This window comes from Protopterus annectens, chromosome 4.part0, assembly GCF_019279795.1.
Source record: "Protopterus annectens isolate FY-2018-M chromosome 4.part0, PAN1.0, whole genome shotgun sequence".
In the NCBI taxonomy this organism is placed as follows: Eukaryota; Metazoa; Chordata; order Ceratodontiformes; family Protopteridae; genus Protopterus; species Protopterus annectens.
The window spans coordinates 578370989-578391372 of record NC_056733.1 but is presented as its reverse complement, the minus strand read 5'-3'; the positions used below and the strand labels follow the sequence as shown (position 1 = coordinate 578391372).

At 40.7% G+C, this 20384-nt stretch overlaps 1 protein-coding gene across 2 annotated transcripts in view; it reads left to right on the top strand.

The window, feature by feature from the left end:
* Positions 1 to 20384, top strand: part of MVK (mevalonate kinase) — a 492094-nt gene that overhangs the window by 258484 nt on the left and 213226 nt on the right. For both annotated transcript variants that reach the window (XM_044068507.1, XM_044068506.1), the window contains exon 7: positions 17878 to 17923. In XM_044068507.1, coding sequence (XP_043924442.1) covers positions 17878 to 17923 — 46 coding nt within the window. The remainder of the gene's footprint in view (positions 1 to 17877; positions 17924 to 20384) is intronic.

The window sequence follows — 20384 nt, the reverse complement described above, 5'->3', positions numbered from 1 at the left end:
GACATCTGGACAGCTGCATGTGGACAGGGGCACAGACTGGACAGAGGCATAGTCACATTATTCAATTATGTAAGGTGGTCATAATGTGTCACTACTAAGTCAGAGGCACAATATTTCGTATCTATGCAGTACACATATTACCACTATGAGGGGTGGCAATAGCAATATTCATCAAGGACACCCTCACCTCATGGTTGGTGGCAACACACGATGCATTGGACACCATCCGGGTGCAATTAACCATAGGCAAGACTGCTCTGAAGTTTGTAGCATGTTACAGGCCATCCTCTGAAACTCAGGTACCTCACAGAGCTTTCATGAAAACAGTGGCGGGATACATGTACCTGCAAACACCATCACACTGGGTGATCCCAACTATCCAAATATAGACTGGGATCAGTACTACAGCCACAACACTCTAGCCCACAGGTTCCTAGAGTTCATACACTCACATGCCATGGAAGAACTAGTCACCATCCCCACAAGAGGAGACAACATAGTAGATCTCATCATCACAAACATGGGCTCACAATGTTCAACACCAGAGGTATACCCATCATTGGTGAGATCAGATCATGACCTACTCTCAGTGGAAGTCCACATCCCACCCCACCCCAGATAGAAAAGACCACAGTGCAGAACCTCTCAGAAGCCGACTACACACTTCTAATGACTGTTGTGGTCTCTTTCAAAGCCCCCAAGCCAGCAGACACCATTACCCAAGCCACTGTATCACTTACAACTGCCTTCTACCAGCACCTTCAAGACTGCATGGATGAGGCAATCCCAAACAAAACACAGACTCGTTGTACCAGAGGCAAGCGTCCAGTGTGGTGGACCTCAGCCATAAACAAGCACTACAACACAAGGAAGGAGGTACTACAAGATAGAGCGATATCCGTGGAAGGGTAGACACCCTGCTCAATATAGGTGAAACACTGAGTTCCCCATGAAATCATCCAAGGCGAATATTGGGAGTAAACCCACTAAGGGCTCACGGGACAACAATGAGGCCTTTTATACATACGTTACACACCTGGGAGGAAACTCCCAGATATGCTCAGAATAGGCTCAGAATGCTGTAAATATCACTGAACCTACAGACATTGCCAACATACTGGCTGACAGGTTCAGTGCAGATTTCTCCTCCCACCCCTCCACCACAACTGGAGAGATATGTATGAAAGAGGATTGTAGCCCCCCAAACATCTCAAATGCTCAGGTGGGAACTGCTCTATCCAAGGGAAAGGACGCAGCATCCATGGGACCAGATGGTGTCCCTGGTTTTGTGCTCCATGAACTCACTCAGATAAGAATTAAACCCGCAGTCAGGGCAGCTGTATGATCTTAGCCTCAACTCAGGATATGTTCCCAAGGAGTGGCATATGTCAATGGTGGACCCACTTCACATGGGGGTGCCTCCACCGACCACGGAAACTACCATCCCATCAGCTTGACAAGCAGGGTCTGCTAAGCTATGGAGAAGATCATAATGGAAGTCATAGATGAGGACATAGGGGACTTGCAGACATTAGATCCAACCCAGTTAGGCTTTGTTGAGGGCAGATCATGCCTTTTAAACTTGGTTGACTGTTTCATAACAGACACCAAGTCCATTGACAAGGGCAAGGCACTCCACACAGCCTACCTTGACCTGGCAAAGGCTTTCAACACAATACCCCACTCGGGTATCATTGAAAACATCACCAGCTTAAATGTGAACCCATACATCACAAGATGGGTTGCAAACCGCTACGTGACAGAACAGACAGGTTCAGACTTGCTGGTGCCATGTCACACTCCACAACTGTCACAAGTGGTGTCCCACAGGGCTCAGTCCTGGGCCCACTATTGCTCAGCATCTACTTTTCAGAAGTACAAGCAAACACAGCAGGATTATGGCTGACAAAGTTTGAAGATGACTGCAGACTGGGAACCATAGTTGGACACCCATCTGACACAGACATCCTTCAGAAGGGTGTCATAGACACGGATAACTGGTGCCAGAGCCATGGCCTTACATTACACACTAAACAATGCATAGCCATACCCTTTGGGAAGAACAAGGTTACCACTAGTTCCCATGTAGGTGGCAATCCTCTAAGCACACAGGAGGTTATCAGGGACCTGGGCACCCAGGTTGAGAGTAACCTTTTGTTTGACACTCACGCTGCCAGGGTAGTTAGGTAGAACTTCTACATTGCCCACCTCATCATGCAGGGATTCACATCTAGATCCAGGGAGGTCATTGTTCCCTGTACTCTTCACTCATCGGACCATTGATTGAGTGCAATGCCCCATTCAGCATGTATATGACCCGACACCTATGGCAATTGGATGGGCCCACAAATTCCTCGACAGGAGGAGAAAGGGTCTCAAACATATTTCTTATGCTGCCCGACTGGAGGAATTCCAGCTTGATTCCGTGACTTACCGTCTGCTCAGAGGTGACCTGTGCCTGACATCCAAGGCCATGTCCAAACCTGAGTTAATGTACACGCTTCACCTCAAGACCTCTACATCCATCAGAACTACAGTGGCAGGAGATTTAAACCTCAACACAGATATTAATAGGATGTGCTGGAGGGACAGATTCTTCAACCAGAGAGTCCCTATGCTGTGGAACAACATCCTGGTACATGTGAGGCTGAGTACCTCACTGGCTTTATTCAAGTGAGATCTTAATCAATGGATGGGAGATTGCAGGTATGCCCCAGGGATAACCTCAGTATCACTGCTTGTCAGAGGCACAGCAATATAATGGGCAAATTATCCGTCAGAGTGAAGGTGCGGCAGACTCCACGGAACTCTGGTCTAGGCTTATAAATGCCCTAGGGCAGATAGCCTAGTATGAACCTGTGAACCTGTGAACATAGGCCTGGGGCAGTTGCTGCTATTAGGACAGTGGTCTGCAGCAATCTATATAGTAGTAGTCAGTTTTAGCCATTGGTGTTTGACCATGGCTAATGCATGTTGCTTCTTGTTGTGGTAACAACAGGGGTGTGTGGTTATCCATGCCATTTATTGGTAGTCACCCTCATTTTGTATCTTGTTCCATGTTTTTGCACATGTACATCACTGTATGCGGTGTGACCCTGGTAGTGTCAGGGTGCTGATGTGCGCTTTGACCCTGTTTTCTATTACAGCACTGATATGTGCATTCCGTATACTGTGTGCATTTACACTGCACACATCTTGCTGTTTATACCTTTGGCATTGGGTAGCATTACATCTAGGTTCCTATCCCTTGTGATAGCTATGAGGTGGGTTTGTGTTTTTGTGGTTTATGATTGGTGAGGGTGGATGTTAGTCATGGTCCTCAGGTGTGCATATGATACATGGTATTACATTACTTAACACATGGCATTCATGCCTCGGGTGGTGCTGCAGGGCTGCCTCTGTCGGATGCACATACTACACTCCCTGTACATTTGGAAGCAGGTTGTGTCATGTTAGGCATCCCTGTTACTGTATGAGTGAGTCAGAGTGGGTATCGGTCCCAGTGTTCCTACTGACCAAGCATATGTGCTATGCATTGCCTCTTTGCCAAGGCCAGGGCATACTGGGCACGCCTCCTTCTGCCTACTGGGACAAGGTCAGGTTGTTCCTCCTCCAAGTCACCCCCTGCCTGTGGTGGCCTTGGCAATGGTGGGGGGATGTTTGGCCCAGCCCTATGCTGGTCCTGCTGCAGCTGTTTCCACAGGATCATATTATGTAGCATAGCACATATCATGATCATTTGGGTACATGTAGTTGGTGTGTACTGCAAAGCTCCACCAGACGTGTCCAGACACCGGAACCGTGACTTGAGCAGCCCAAACACACGCTCTATGATATTACGTGTTTGTGCGTGTGCCTCATTATGGCGTTCCTGTTCGGGTGTGTGTGCATTTCTGATGGGTGTCATCAGCCACGGCTCAAGTGCATAACCAGCATCCCCACTAGGTGTCCGTGTGGGAAGTCCCCATTGGCAAATGATTGGTACAGCTGCGTCAGATGCCAGATGTGGGAATCGTGGCAGCTCCCAGGGCAGCCAGCACACACATTCATTATTATGCCCTGGGCATCACACACGACCTGGCAGTTGATGGAGGGGTATCCCTTGCGGTTAATGTAGACTCTACCCCGCTCACCGGCTGGTGCCTTGATGCGTATGTGCGTGCAGTCTATTGCACCCAGCACCTCAGGGTATCCCGCTATTTGCTGGAAGAGACGTATTGCTGGCCACAACCTCACGGTCACTAGGGACATATATATGATCACTGACATGTGGTGACATGGCATCCAGGAACTGGTGCAGTACCCTGGAGGCTGATGCCTGTGATATCCCCATCATATCGCCAGTTGGTCTCTGAAAGGTACCTGTTGCTAGTATTCTTAGGCCAACACATACCTTGGTTTCCACTGGGATGGGTTCCCCTCTGTTGGTTCTGTGTGTGAGGCGTGGCCTGCACAGCTCAACAATCTGCTGCAGGAGCTCTCTGTCCACTCTATAGCGTTCTACTATCTCCAGCTCATGTAACCCATGGTAGGTGACCCTAGGCCTGTATACTCTTCTCCTTCTCCTCACTCTGGGTTGTCTGTCAGCATCTGCATTATCACCACCCTCAGCAATTCGCCTATGTCTGATTATAACAGCTATGGCAGCCCCTAGCATTTCTGCTCTGAGTTCAGCTTTTTCAGGTTTCAATTCTGATAGCTTAGTTTCTGGCAGTATCTCTTGTGAGAAACAGCCTGCACTGCTCTTTGTTGTGTTTTAAGTGCTGGGTTGGGCTTCTAGTCTGCCTGTGTAATTGCCTGCTTCTAATTGTTTCCACCAATTAACTTTAGTAGTATCTTCTGGCAGTGTCCTGTATTTTGGTTGTTTCCTATTTCCTCTCTGTTTCCTGAGGGGAGCAATGTGCACACCGGCTTAAACACGCTCACAGTAACTTAAACGCGTGTACACATCCCTACACGGTGTTACACGCCAGACACATCCTTACACGGTGTTAGCTAGGCTGATTCATGCTAAAACGCCAAGACACCGCCTTACACACGCGCCACAAGAAACCGTTGTAAACAGTTTGCAACATGCTCCGACATGTTGAACCTGCCTTACACGCCGCACACGCCAGCGCATGCACGTATATCAAGAAACTTAGAGTGTAGGGATAGCGTATGCCCTCAATTTCTTGACATTCCTAGTGTTCTGTTGGGACACACCTCCCTCCCTGATGTCTGTCTGTCATCTCTTACCTTACATTGCCCTCCAATCTGGTACATTTCTTTCTATCCTTCCCCCATGATGTCACCTACCTCTTACTCTGTTCCTCCCCTTCTCTAACTCTTACACTACTCAGAAAGTGCTCATTACTTATGTGGCAGTGTGATTCAGTATTGTAACCCTCATTTACATAGGATTGCCTAGTAATGCTTAGTTACATATCTTACACGGAGCTTCCCCCCCTTGACAACCACTGAATGGAGGCCATATTGTTTTTGCTCTGCAAGTCCCTCCATTGACATTTCATGTAATATATAAATCCCACAATTGTGGGCTTATAAGCTTCGGTTTTCAGTTTTAGGTAGCGCACCCGGTTTGCGCGGGTGTGCGCTACAGTCAAACACATAAATCCGTGAAAAAAAAAGTTATATAACTCTTATATGCAACACATTTTCATGCCAATGGCCACATATTTGGCCATTGGCATGCTTAATGTAACAAATGCACCCTTTATTTGGAGCTGACATAGCTCCGTTTTTAATTTTGCAGAACTGTACTCAGTTGTCAGCTGAGTACATTTCTGCAGCTAACACATCCGTTACACGGACTGGTTTGGGCTTCGTGGATCGCTCACATACCTCATTTGCATATCTTGGAGCTGCAAATGAGGTATTGAGCATTTCCACGCCCACTCCGTGTAAGAGACGTGTTAGCTGTCTCTTACATGGAGATTTGGGCTGTTGCTGAATCAGGAGGCTTACACGGAGGCTTACACTACTCTTAAACTCCGTGTAAGCCTTCCTGAATCTGGCCCAACATTTTCTTTCACTCTGTCTCTGTGTTTCTGCATCTCCCTCTTAGCCACTTGGCCTAAAATATTAATCACAGGATTATCCTTCATCACAGTGAGCTGCTGTTAATCTGCACCGACTTCATTTCTCATACAACTGGTGATGTTTAATATTGATTTTTCTTTCTGCCACAAGAGACAATTAATACAAGTTTTGTTCTAATATTTCAGCATGATCCTCATAATAAGGAGTTTAATACATACACAAAAACAATTCTCAGCACTACTACCTTTAAAGTAAGTGGATGTCGACACACACTGCATCTACCATTGGAATATTCCTGTGATATAAGTAACAGTGTACTGGTGTGGTCAGAAATGACATTTATTTTTCGTGGAGCTGTGCACATTTTTTTTATTTGTATTCCAGCAGCATCATTGCCTCTGAAAGGGCAATTGAAGGGTGAAGGAGTGTGGTAGGATGAGACTGACTTCAGTGTAGCAAAGGTCAGGTGTTTCTCAGCTGTATGTATGCATCTCAAATACTAGCTCTGAAAATCTGTAAAATGAAAGTATTTGTAAGTGCAGAGTCCCTTTTGTAGCTTGTCACGATGTACACAACCATAGTGCTCAAATAAAAACTGATAAAGTTTTGAAGAGCTTCATTTACTTCCAGTATATCTTTAAGTAACACTAGTTTACTGAATATTTAAGTTATTTAGTAACTGCATGATGCTGAAGGACCTTTTGTTGTGTTTCTGAGTATATTATTTTACGCCGTGGGATTCATATACAGTGGATATAGAAAGTGTACACACCCCTGTTAAAATGCCAGAGTTTTGTGATATAAAAAATGAGACCACAATAAATCATTTCAAAACTTTTCCCACCTTTAATGTGACCTATAACCTGTAAAATTCAATTGAAAAACAAACAAATCTGTTAGGGAAAAAATATAAAAAATAAAAAGTACAATAAGCTGGTTGCATAACTCTGCACACCCTTAAACTAATACTTTGTTAAAGTACCTTTTGATTTAATTACAGCATTCAGTCTTCTTGAGTAGGAGTCTTATCAGCATGGCACATCTTGACTTGGCAATATTTGCCCACTTTTCCTTGGAAAAGCACTCCAGATCTGTCAGATTGCGAGGGCATCTGTTGTGCACAGCCCTCTTCAGGTCACTCCACAGATTTTCTATTGGATTTAGGTCTGGGCTGTGGCTGGGCCATTCCAAAACTTTAATTTTCATCTGGTAAAACCATTTTTTTGTTGATTTGGATGTATGCTTGGGGTCATTATTGTGTTAAAAGGTGAAATTCCTCTTCATCTTCAGCTTTCTAGCAGACGCCTGAAGGTTTGTGGCCAAAAGTGACTGGTGTTTGGAATTTTTCATAATTCCCTCCACCTTGACTAAAGCCCCAGTTCCAGCTGAAGAAGAGCAACCACAAAGCATGATAGTGTCACCACCATGCTTCACCATGGGAATGGTGTTCTTTTGGTAATGCGAAGTGTTGTTTTTGCGCCAAACGTACCTTTTGGAATTGTGGCCAAAAAGTTAAACATTGGTCTCATCAGACCATAACACATTTTCCCCATATGCTTTTGGGAGACTTGATGTACTGTTTTGCAAATTTTAGCTGGGCCTGGGTGTTTTTCTGTGTAAGAAAAGGCTTCAGTCTTGCAACCCTACCCCATAGTCCAGATATATGGAGAATATGGGAGATTGTTGTCATATGTAGTACACAACCAGTACTTGCCAGAAATTCCTGTAGCTTTTTCAGTGTTGCTGTAGGTCTCTTGGCAGCCTCCCTGACCAGTTTTCGTCTTGTCTTTTCATCAATTTTGGAGGGAGGTCCAGTTCTTTGCATCGTCACTGTTGTCCCATATTTTCTCCACTTTTTGATGACTGTCTTCACTGTGGTATATCCAACGCTATGGAAATTTTTTTGTACCCTTCTCCTGACTGATACCTTTCAACAATGAGATCCCTTTGATGCTTTGTAATCTTTCTGCAAACCATGGCTTTTGCTGTAGCAGGCAACTGCGTAAATGTCATGAAAATCCTACTAGGACAGCAGGACTTTACTTGGGGTTAATCAGAGTTTTTTTAATTGATGGTAGGTGTATACCTAAGAAGACTGAATGCTGTAATTAAGTCTAAAGGTGCTTCAACAAAGCATTAGTTTAAGGATGTGCACACTTATGCAACCAGCTTGTTGTACATTTTTTATTTTTTATATTTTTCCCCTAACAGATTTGTTTGTTTTCAATTGAATTAAAGTTCTGAAGTGATTTATTGGATCTATATTACCATATCGAATGGTAATAATGCCGAACGCTCATATGAGCGAATATTCACGAGAACGAACTTGTAATTTTGGGGTCGCAGTACAGTGAGGATTGGAATATTTGCACTTTCCTAACTGTAGTGCGACCTCGTAGTTGGAATATATATTCAGCAAGATCTTTCTCGTGAATATTCGCTCATATGAGCGTTCTGCATTATTACCATTCGATATGGTAATATAGACCCGATTTATTGTAGTCTCATTTTTTTATCACAGAAACCTGGCATTTTAACAGGGGTGTGTACACTTCTTACACCCGCTGTTGAGGCATACAGTGAACTGGGACTTCATTCCCCCCATTAAAATGAGTAATGCAAAACAGTATCATTATTTTAATGAACTATGGAAGTATCAGCATTACAAAACTAAATCAATTGGCCTTCTGACAATGGGGGGCCAGACTAAACATTCTTTGCTAAATGGTAATACTAAAGTAGCTAGGTCTGTGGACCAAAGAGAGAAAGTCCAAACAGTGACCCAGATTACCTTGGATCAGCTGCATAACTTGAGAATCATCGGACATTCAAGGCTACTGAGTCTTATGACCATTGCACCTTTCAAGTCCCCACTCTAAAGTATATCTCCACTCTCATGAAGGGCTAGCCCAGGCAGCCTGGGAAGGGGGGGTTATCCATGTCTCAACTGAAATATGATAGCATATTACACAGCTTTATCTGCAGATGGAGTCTATTCTAGAGGTGAGGAAGCTGCTGAATAATGAACGTGTCTCTCCACCTTCTTATCGATCTACTGAAGAAGGTTTAGATCCCTTGTTCTGGTATTTGTTGGACTGCTTGATTTGCAAATGTACAAGAGATCCTGTTGTGCTCAATCCTTGATTGCTAGGAAGACAAGACCTAGGCCTCCTGTGGGGAGCCTAGAAGACACAGATAAGAGGGACAGTGCTTCTAGTCTTTTCTGGTAACATAGGGATATTAAAACTTTGATCCTCTTCTTAGGAACCTCTACAATCTTTCCAACTATTTGAGGTACATCCCAAAGGTGGTAGTGTATTCTTTGATTGGTCTGATCAGTGCTAAATACAAGGGTACAATAACATCTTTATATATGGATGGTATTCCCTCGATGATCAGCTACAGCAAATAGAAGGATTTCCTGACAACCACTGCCATATGGTGATCAAAGTAGAGCCTATGTTCTCAGGTCTCTGCATTTACAATTTAAAGTGGGGAGATGGTGGATCCAGCCGAAGAAGGTAGGAGTGAATGGCAGATGCAGGCCTTCTAATCCTGAGGGAGGGAGCATCTTAGTCTGTTACGGTGGTAGCACCTTTTGGAGGCTGAATAGTGGAGCAGTACCTTATAAATAGACAAGGACAAACACCAACCAAGCAGTGTATTCTCACCCTGAAAGCAGCATAGGTACATGCATAGAAGTACATGCCAATAAGGCCTGCATTATTGGGAATCACTTCCCAGGCTGCTGTCATGGTAAATGGTAATGGTGGTAGAGAAAGCAGAAAATTCTGATAGCGGCATCTTCTGTTGACTGGAGCTGCTGAGGAAAAAGGGCAAAGTTGATATTCTGCAAACAGTGGGAAGAAAACACTTGTAAGGATAAATTGTAGTAGAATAGTACATGTCCAGTCAGGCCATGCCGAACACATTCATATGTGATATGTCATTTATTAAAAAAAAAACAAAAACAAAAATACGTCTACTGCCAAAGCGTCTATTTTACAGTTTTCCTGCCTTCATATGTTTAGAATACCAAGCTGTTTAGCTTGCTTGGTAAAGATATTATATTTGTGTGGACATTAGTGGTAAGCACAGTGGTGCAATGGATAGTTTTGTCACCTCACAGCAAGAAGTTCCCCGTATGATTCTTGGCTGGGGTACCTTCTGTCTGGAGTCTGCATGTGCTCCATGTGTCTACAAGTGTTTCGTCTTGGTGCTCCAGTTTCCTCCCACATTCCAAAGACATGCAGTAAGTGGATTGGACACTATAAATTGCCCATAAGTGTGTGTGTGTGTGTGTGTGTGTGTGTGTGTGTGTGTGTGTGTGTGTGTGTGTGTGTGGTGTAGAAGAAATACCTTGGTAGGACTTGCCACCTAGCGGTGTAAGTCGTGGCTCTAGACGATTGTCACTGTTGAAGTGACACCCCAACCGCATGTGCAAAAATGGGAAAAAGGGGTTGTGGATGGATGGATGGGTTAGTGGGAAATAAGAAAACTTCCAAAGGTGAAGATGACCTCTGTTCTAATTCTTAATATGTTGCTGGGTAATCTGGATAGTACTTTGTGTATCATATCGAGTGCTGTTGCACGTAAAACATACTGACATGTTCATGTGTACCTGCCATCCTGATGAGAAGACTATTTAGCCTCTCTTTCTAGGTGTCTGAGACTGGACTTTGCTACTGACTTTAAGTTTGTTTAGAGCCTGTCTGGTTGGAAACAGATTATCAAGTAGCTTACAAGAACCCCTTGTTAGTTATTTTACCCAACTCCTAACACTGCATTTGGATGCATCAATTCACAGGAGTTGACAACTTTCAGTTAAAATTGCCTTTAGGTCAGTCACAGTTCCACTGAGTCTGTGCCATCTTTAGTTTTTTGTCTTTCTGTCCCTGAGTGGTGTTGGCCTTTGTTAGCTTTTTTTTTCATATGTGGAAGACTTCCACATCTATATTTTTCATACTAACATCACGCATTTAGATTTTCAAAATGTCGCAATAGCAACTCTAGACAAGTATGTCAAACACATTTTCAAAAGGCTTCTATAATGTTTTTATATTAGTGAAGAAAGACTGTAATACAACATTGTATTTTCCCCAGGGTGCCTCATCTAAGAAGCATTATGTTCCTTTACTATGGTCTTAACCTGTTTTTGGCCAACAGACATTTTGTGGACCTCTTGTTTGTCTAGACCATTGGTTGTTGCCCTTGCTTTGTAATTTATTTCCCTGTTCCCAGAGGCAGAAGCAAGAGCTAGATGATATGGTCTAGGGAGGGGTACTTTTAAACATGTGAGCCAGCAGTTGTTTTCTCTGCTACCCTAACTTTCCCAAAGCCACTGTACAGGATTAAACTTACGGTATACCATATTAGTTGTGTACACGTATGCTGCTTTTTATTTTGCACAGGGTAAATATGTTGTAAATCAGATCAAGCATGCGCAAGATCCTTATTTGGCCTGATGCTTGCTCTGACCTCCATCATTGGATCATTGTGTAGGGTGCTTCTCTGTCCATCTCCCACCAATATGAAAAAAGATCTGGCACTTATCTATTTAGATTCCTCAACCAGCTTATTATCTATCGCTTGGGTGAAGATCTGTCCCAGGTTGCCAACAATGCATGCAGATGCCTTGCTTCACTTCCAGTTGACTGGCCACTGACCTTCCTTTTTGAATTTAATTTAACCAGGGTGGAGGTGGCTGTAAAGTAAATTCTGTAACCTATGTCAATGTAGATAGTCTGCATCCTTCTTAAAATACTGTTCTATTAAATGCTATAACACATAGTGTGTTAGGACTGGAGGCTTCATACCCTCCATTATAGTACCTGTAAAATGTCTTTTATTTAGAATAAAACATCTAATTTTTATAACTCTTTCCTCGTGCCTGTTGACCATCAAGCCTCTCCTCGATATGCATAACCTTATCTTGGAGGGGGCATCATCCAGGTAGCTGTATGGGTGCTTTGTCCTATCGCTGTTATCCTGGCAGTGAGAAGAGTGTTTATTCATTTTCTGGATTAATTGCACCCCTGCTGGTGATGTGAGTACTTGCATCACAGTAAGGGCTGCCTATGCTCCCTTGTCTATGCATGCATGCTCCCCCCACATATACCAGTCGAATCTACCATCAGTGGCTTGAGTGGCCATGTCCACATCTTCCTGGCACAGAATTCCCGTATCATGACAGGCTTTTGCTGTTCAGCTGAGACTCTGACATCAGAGAAGAGATTAGAGATGGATGGGAACCACCATCTCTTACCCCGAGATGTGAACATCCCGTCCTCCCTGCCTCTGCTGTCAGGTGTTTAAATAGCTAGATGAACTAGGGCCACGTGGACTGTAGGCAGGGCTTTATCCCTCTGTCACAGATACAAAAAAAAAAAACATTTATTTATTTATTTAAATCACTTTTAAGTTTTTCAAGCTATTTAATAACAAACAACATAAAGTAAAACAGAATGCAGACCGTTGAAATGTGTGGAAGGAAACAATAAATTTAGCATGTAAATATAAGAAAAAATAGAAAAAACAGGAAAAATACCAAGGATAGTCAACCTCCTCCGAGTTTTTTTTCATCCTTTGATCTGATATATTAATTTTTTTATTTAATTTAAAAAGCATTTAAGAACTGCTTGGCTTCCTTTAGACAGTGTTCAGCATTAATATATTGGTGATTCATCCACAGAATGGAAATATATTATTCAAATAGGGCAGATATGATCACTGTGAGGGACTATACCTTTGCTTTTCTAGCTCATTAATTATCATCAAGAAGCTAAGGTTGAGTAAATAAATACATAGATAAATTTTAGTTTATTCCTAAATTATCTCAGTAAGGAAATTCAGTATACTTTTAAGATATTTGCCACATCTTTTGTACAATCCTTATGAAGGCCATCATCTTTGGAAAAACTGACCAATTTAGAAGGAGTGCAATAAGCATTATAATATAATATAATATAATATAATACTGTGTATAAAGTAGGTTGGAAAATTAGAAGTTGTTCAGACAGCTTAACCATAAAATTTCCTGATTTAGTTGGTGGGTCAGTCCCTAAAGTATATCTATCCTAGATATTGGAATACTTCTTGGGTTATTACTTTGTGAGTAACACTGTGTACATTTAGCAGTCCTGCATGTTATCTGTATTAAATGCCGTAATTTTACAGCCCTTATCTTTAGGGACAGGGTTCCAACTTTATGATTTATGTGGATACATATTCATGTTTTCAGTTCATTTGCACTAGATCAAATTTGCTGTAGAAGTTCTGAAATTCATAATGGAAGACTTTAAGATGTAGCATTGTTCTTTAGCAGACTAATGTCAACTTTACATAAATAACATTACCTAACAAGGTATGCCTATATCCACAGACTTGCGATTTATCCGCAGAAGATGGGTTGCATAGGAAGAGCAGTTTAGCTCTGCCCTCAAAAACATTCTGGCTATAATTCCCTGATAAAGTCATAAGGTTGATTAGGAGGATATATGAGGGATCAGATGCAAATATTAAAGTGCGTTGGTTCCTCTCTGGTAATTTCTGTTTGAGCAGAGGAACCAGGCAGGTTTATTTGCACTATATTTAAAACCATAGGCAAATAAAGTAAGCGACTCAGACATTCAAGGATATAATTGGTATGGTGGTCAAGAAGAACTGGCTGTATTTGCAGATGATATTTTGTACATAATAAAACCAGAAAGATACATTTCAGTGTTGTGGAACATTTTGAGGCAGTTTCACATCTTTTCAGTAGGCAAAATTAATGAAGCTGAAAGAAAGGCAATAGCTGTAACTTATTTACCCACACATGAATTGGTTCAGCAATATCCATATTTTTGGGGACATAATAAAATGAAGTACTTAGGAGTATGGGTTAAAAGGATTCTGGTGTGGCAGCTAAGGATATGTGGGAAGAGACTAAACAAAAAATAATACAAAAACTGAGAAATTGGAAGCTCTGTTATATGGATAGTAAGAGACAAACAATTGAAATGTTTTAGTCCCTTTAGTTTTATACACAGGTCAGACATATTTTTATCAGTCAGAGGAGAAGTTGTGGATAGCAATTAATAAAGAGTTGAAGGAATTTATTTAGGAGGGGAAGATGGCAAGAGTCTAGTGGGATAAGCTGATTCTTCCAACTGAACAAGGTTGTTTTGAATTACCCAATTTGAAAGGGTATTTCAGAGCTACACAGTTAAGGCTCCTATATATAGCACAAGCAGAAACCTGTAAGTCAAAGTGGAAAGGGATGATGATGAAAAAGGGGAGACTGGGATTTTTGGATGCAGATAGTTAAGGAGAATAGCAATAACCATGCAGAATATTATAGCCATAAAGTACCAGAATGTATTCCAAGAACTAAGCCAACATGGGAATGGACAAAGGAGATTCTATAGATAGGGATGACTGCAATTAGGGATACAGACAGTAGGCAAGAGGGGGCTGGAATTTTTGGAGAAAACTGGTAAAAGAACCAATCCATAAAGTATCAGAATGTATTCTAAGAACTAAGCCAACATGGGAATGGACAAAGGAGATTCTATAGATAGGGATGACTGCAATTAGGGATACAGACAGTAGGCAAGAGGGGGCTGGAATTTTTGGAGAAAACTGGTAAAAGAACCAATCCATAAAGTATCAGAATGTATTCTAAGAACTAAGCCAACATGGGAATCGGAAAGGCGATAGGGATGACTGCAATTAGGGATACAGACAGTAGGCAAGAGGGGGCTGGAATTTTTGTCGAAATCTGGTAAAAGAACCAAGGTATTGGGAGCAAATAGAGAGGGAAAGGTAATAGAATGGGAAGAGGCCAAGAATTTATTTGTCCTTATAAACCAAGGAAAGATGAACACAGGGCGATTGTAAGCACCTGCTTCTATATTACACATACAAATGTTAAAAACAATAAAATGACTAAGCGCTTTTGCCCATTAATTATCATCAGTCTTAATGGGTGAAAGCGCTTAGTCATTTTATTGTTTTTAACTTTTATATGTGTAATAAAGAACCCATTTCTTATGATCGCCCTGTGGTCATCTTTCCTTGGTTTATAAGGTCTAAGAGAGGAGTTTGAGAGAGGTTTTTAAGGTTCCAAGAATGTATTTGGACTGCAGGATAGAAATTGCCTTCCTTATCATGGACTGATATCAGAATATAGGCAAAGAGAAAAAATAGGTGCATCCTAAGTGAAAGACCTGCACTGGTAGAGTTTGAAGTAGACTGTAGAACAACAGCTTTTGTTAAAGGAATAATCAGTAGGGCGTACAAAATATTATATGGTAGAATCAATTAGAGGAGGTTAGAAAGGATTGGAAATAGAGATTGGATAAGAAATTCACAAAGAAACAATGGGGGGATATATGTATGTCTCCCAAATATGCAATAAAGTCTAGAGGATTTAGGGTCTTTGCTTGGAAGTGATTACATGGGTACGTATATATAATTTTTTCTCAGGTAGACCGCAAATGTTGGAGGTGTGAGGGGGAAGAAAAAGGTAATTGGGAACATATTTTCTGGGGGTGTAAAGAGTTGGCAAACTTTAAAGATTCCCTGCAGACTCCTCTGGTAGAGATACAGAGTGAGGAAATTGATGTAACTAAGGAAATTATTTTTTGAGCTATGATACAGAACCGGAATTGCTTAGACATACTAAGGACTTGCTGAGTCTAATTATGGTGGCTGCCAAAAAAGCAATTACTAGAAAATGGAAATCAAAGTCTAAACCAAGTTTATTAGAAGTAGTGAATATACTAACAGAGATAAAACTAGCTAGAATAGAATTGGGATCATTAGTAAAGGGTAGGAGAAAATTATATAGAAAAATATAGGAATTATGGGAACACTACTTGCAGAGGAGGAACGAGGTTTAAAAGAAGGCAGGATTTGAATGAGTTATGTGATGTTTGACAATGACTGAATAGATTATAAGTTATGTATAATGTTTGCACTACAGTTGTGTCAAAATGGTTTGTGATGTATAACGCTAGGAACTAAAATTCTGTCAGCATGTTTTTTTTCCATTAATATAAATGTATGATTGCCTATGTCATATGGGATAATTTAGTAAAGACGTTTCTTGATTAAAAAAGAAAAAAAGCATTCTGGCTATATTGAAAGGTTCTTTGACAGACACGTATGCTTATAGTATCAGCTACTTTTCATATGCTGTAGCCTGTAGTATTTGTGTAAAATAGTTGTATTAAAAGTTGCATCTGAATGTTTTGGATTTACAGAATGTGAAGATGTAATAATACTTTATATTTTTCTATATTGTCGGCATAGTTTTAGTAATAATTCATAGTTGTATCACTTGAAATTTTTAAGAATTATTATTTCAATTGTCTGTTTTCCTCTTACAAAGTAACATTTGTTTTAGAGGTCCTGCACCTGTCTTCATAAAGCATTACTGAAAATTACAACTCAGAACCTTTATGAACTTGCATTTTCTGTTTTGAATCCATGCTACAAACTCCATTATGTTTCAGTATTTTAAACAATTAAGTTTACTTGCAGCATCTGGGGCACTAGTTGGAGCTTTTTGATACTGTTGCTGAACCATTAACATATACCAACTAGTGACCACTATATAGATTGGTTTAGATCACACCAAAATGCTGCAGAACTTTGAGATTGCTTTCCAGAACATACAAACCAAATGTGAAACCTCATTGGTATGGGGACTGTATCTTGAGTCTTTGAATCTTTTATTGTATGTAGATACTTGAGTACTGTTAGCATATAAAGACCCTAATCTTGCCCCATAATTAATTTATTGCGTATTGAACCATGAATTTGATGTATCAGACTGCCACAATACATATGACTGCCACAATACATATGTCAAGATTCTGCCTAATTTGATGATCAGCTTGCCAGGGATTTTAGCAGTAGGACACTGCTTTCTCGTGTGAGTCAACGGCAGCCTTGTGTGCCATATATAACCTCCATTCTAGAGATTCAGTAATATGCACCATTTTGCTCCATATATATTGACATATTGCCAAGAAAGGACAGCACGGTTGTATTTGTGCATCATAGTTTTGCTCTGAATGCTAACGTTAATTCATGTTGCAAATAAAAAAATCGGTACAAGTAAAAGTACAGTGACCTTGTATCACTGGACCCAATGATTTTTCTATACCAGTTAATGCAGGTTTCACATGCATTTACCTGTTTTAATGAAGTAGATATTTTTCAGACATTCTTTATGAGCTTACAAATACTCTTACAGCTGTGCAAGGTGTAATACTTTCTGGGTTAGTTATGTTCTCATTAGTACATTGTTTTAATCTTTAATTATTAAATTCATTTTATCAGGGGAAATTGTGTCCCATAAAAACAGTTTTCTTTATATATGTGACCTTTGAGAAAACGAAGGAGAGTGAGGGAAATGTGCAAGTTTAAAACAGAGCATTTTGGAAAAATCTGTACTGTCACTGATGTTTCATTTGGAAAGAGAGCACATATACAGTTCTATAGCTGAGACTTTCAACTTTGATGGCGCATAGGATCATGCAGTATATGCTTTACTGTAAGCACTGAAATACTCTGAGGTGGACATACACCTTGATTAGTTCCACCAAGACTGTGGGATAGAACTGTGAATTTTTTTTCTCTTTCCTTAATACTGTGATGTTTATTTAATTTGTTGCTGCAGAAGACAATGTTACATAGCTAGTCATTAACTGGGATAAAAGCAGCAATTAACACCATCTTCAGCATTGCCCATTTTTTAAAGAGTTGTGTTTACTTATGGTGTAATATGTACGTATCTGAGTCTTATACTTTTGTTTTATTTTTGTTTAATATTACGTTGTTTAGGTGGTGCACTAAAATACAAGGCTGGAGAAATCACACCATTGAAAAGGTAACATGCTTGACCTTTCCATGTAATACACTGTTCCTCCATTGCAGAAAATGGCTTACCTTGGTCAGACTGAGAATTTTTTATAACATTTACTGAATTTACTGGTAGCCCCCTGTGCTATGTTTGTCTCTTTTTTTTTTTTATCATTTACTGCATTTCCGTGTGGCCTCCCTGTATCGTGTTTGTGTCACTTTTTTGTGTATAGCTTACAGCATTTACAGGTAGTCCGCTGTATCATGTTTGTGTCTTTTTTGTATATCATTTGCTGCACGTATGCGTACCCCCTCATCATGTTTGTGTTTATCATCTTTTTTTGTGCATCATTTGCTGCATTTATAGTCAACCCCCCCATGTATTATGTTTGCCTTTTTTTGTATATCATTTAATGCATTTATTGGACTCCTTTGTATCATGTTTGTGTGTCTGTTTTGTGTATCATTTATTTCATTTATAGGTACCCCCTCCCAGTATCATATTTAAGTTACGGAGTGTCTTTTGTGTATGGCATTTACTGCATTTATGGCTAGCCCCCCCCCTCCCATTTCATATTTGTGTGTGTGTGTTTTTTTTTTTGTGTATCCTTTACTTCATTTACATGTAGTCCCCCAGATCATTCTCTCCGTCTTTTTGTAAATCATTTACTACATTTATGGGTAACCTACTTGTATTATACCTGTGTGTCTTTTTTGTATATCATTTTTTGCTGTATTTACATGTAGTCCTGTTTGCTGTTTTTATGTGTCATTTACTGCATTTATGTGTTTGTGGGTCTTTTTTTGTATATCATTTACTCCATTTATGGTTAACCCATCTGTATCATGTTTGTGTCTTTTTTGGTATATTATTTCCTTTATTTATGGGTAACCCCCCCCCCATGTCATTTTTTATCATGTTTGTGTGTCTTATCAGAAAGTGGTTCAAGTTCAGTAGAACATGTGTAATTGTTTGCACAGTGTTTCTGTTTTCTAGGATTCCACTATGAGTGGACAAAAGTGAATGCACTGAGAATTGGAATCCCTGAACTGCATTCACTGAAATAATCTTGCTAAGTGTTTTTGTAGGGAGCAAGCCCCCCTGCACCTCCCCGACCTTATATATACCAACTCCACAGTTATATCAACTTGAAGAAGGAAGGGAAATCCCTCCCCGCCAAAAGGGAATCACTTCCATCACAACTCACAGATGGTGATTTCCTAAGGAGGAACTCTGCTCATTAGTGAGTTGAACCCCGGGCATTTGAAGCTGGATCATTCAGTATTCGTCCACGAGTAGGTTACTCATTTTCTTTTTGGCTTTAGACTAGGCAGATAACCTGGCATTCATTCCATGTGCATTTGAAGTGCTTCTTGGATATCTCTTATGTTAAATTTAATTGCTTTCTTTATAAAGCACATAACTAACAATATTTTACATTAAACTGTAGGTGGAAGGATGATTTTCTGGTAAGCATTCATATGTTCATAGGTTCATAGGCGGTTACTAGGCTAGAAGCCCTAGAGCCTTTACAAACCCAAGTATACCCATTTGCTCTTTTTGGGTAGTTTGTAGAACAAATGTATGAGCAGAGTGGGTCTGTGATCAACACTGGCTACCTCTGTCCATTATTTTAGGCTTTGTCCACATTTCTTGCACTAAGAGGTTGAGAGATATGCTACAGACAATTATCTAAAGTTTGACCAACATTTTCAGCAGGTAATCAAGACCACTCATCAAAAACTCAGCATGCTCTACCGCCAAAGTGTACCTTTCTGACACATCCAGGAAAACTATAGCAAAAACATACCTCCTTCCACTGTTTCTCTGTTTATTGCAAGTTCTTAAAAACCTGTATTCTGTCCACATGAGAAAACTAGATTCTTCCAAAAATAAAATAGCAAAATTTGTCACTAGTCATGCCTACAGGTGTCATCACTGTTAAGCTTTAAAGCAGTTTTATTGGCTTGAGCTAGCACATTACCTAACCTGCTCCCAACTACTCAGCCCGCAACCTAAATGATAAACTGAATAACTACCCTTCTCTTAGGAATACCCTGGTACAAAACGTACCAACCAGAGGCCTTTGATCCAACAACAAACTACTTCTCACCTCTACCAAATCCAGAAATTCAGCAGGTGACCCATGATACTCCAACTATGTTAGAAAACTGTGGAATGCTATCCTTCTATTAGACAAGTTGATAAACAGAATTGTTTCAAGCAGAGACTCTAACAACACTTAGTGTTGTTACACAAGAGTGTCTATCCTTGTATCCAGTCTTTCCTCCCTGTCAGCCACTAGTTGCAGACAATACATCTGACAAACACCAAGGGTCTATGGCTAACCAAGTTCGCAGATAACTGCAAACTGGGTGCCATTATTGATTCCCCTGCCGACATCCTGCAAAAGGGCCTCATCGAGACTGACACCTGTTGTCAAAATCATGGCCTCAAACTAAATGCCAAAAAGTGCATTGTTATCCCC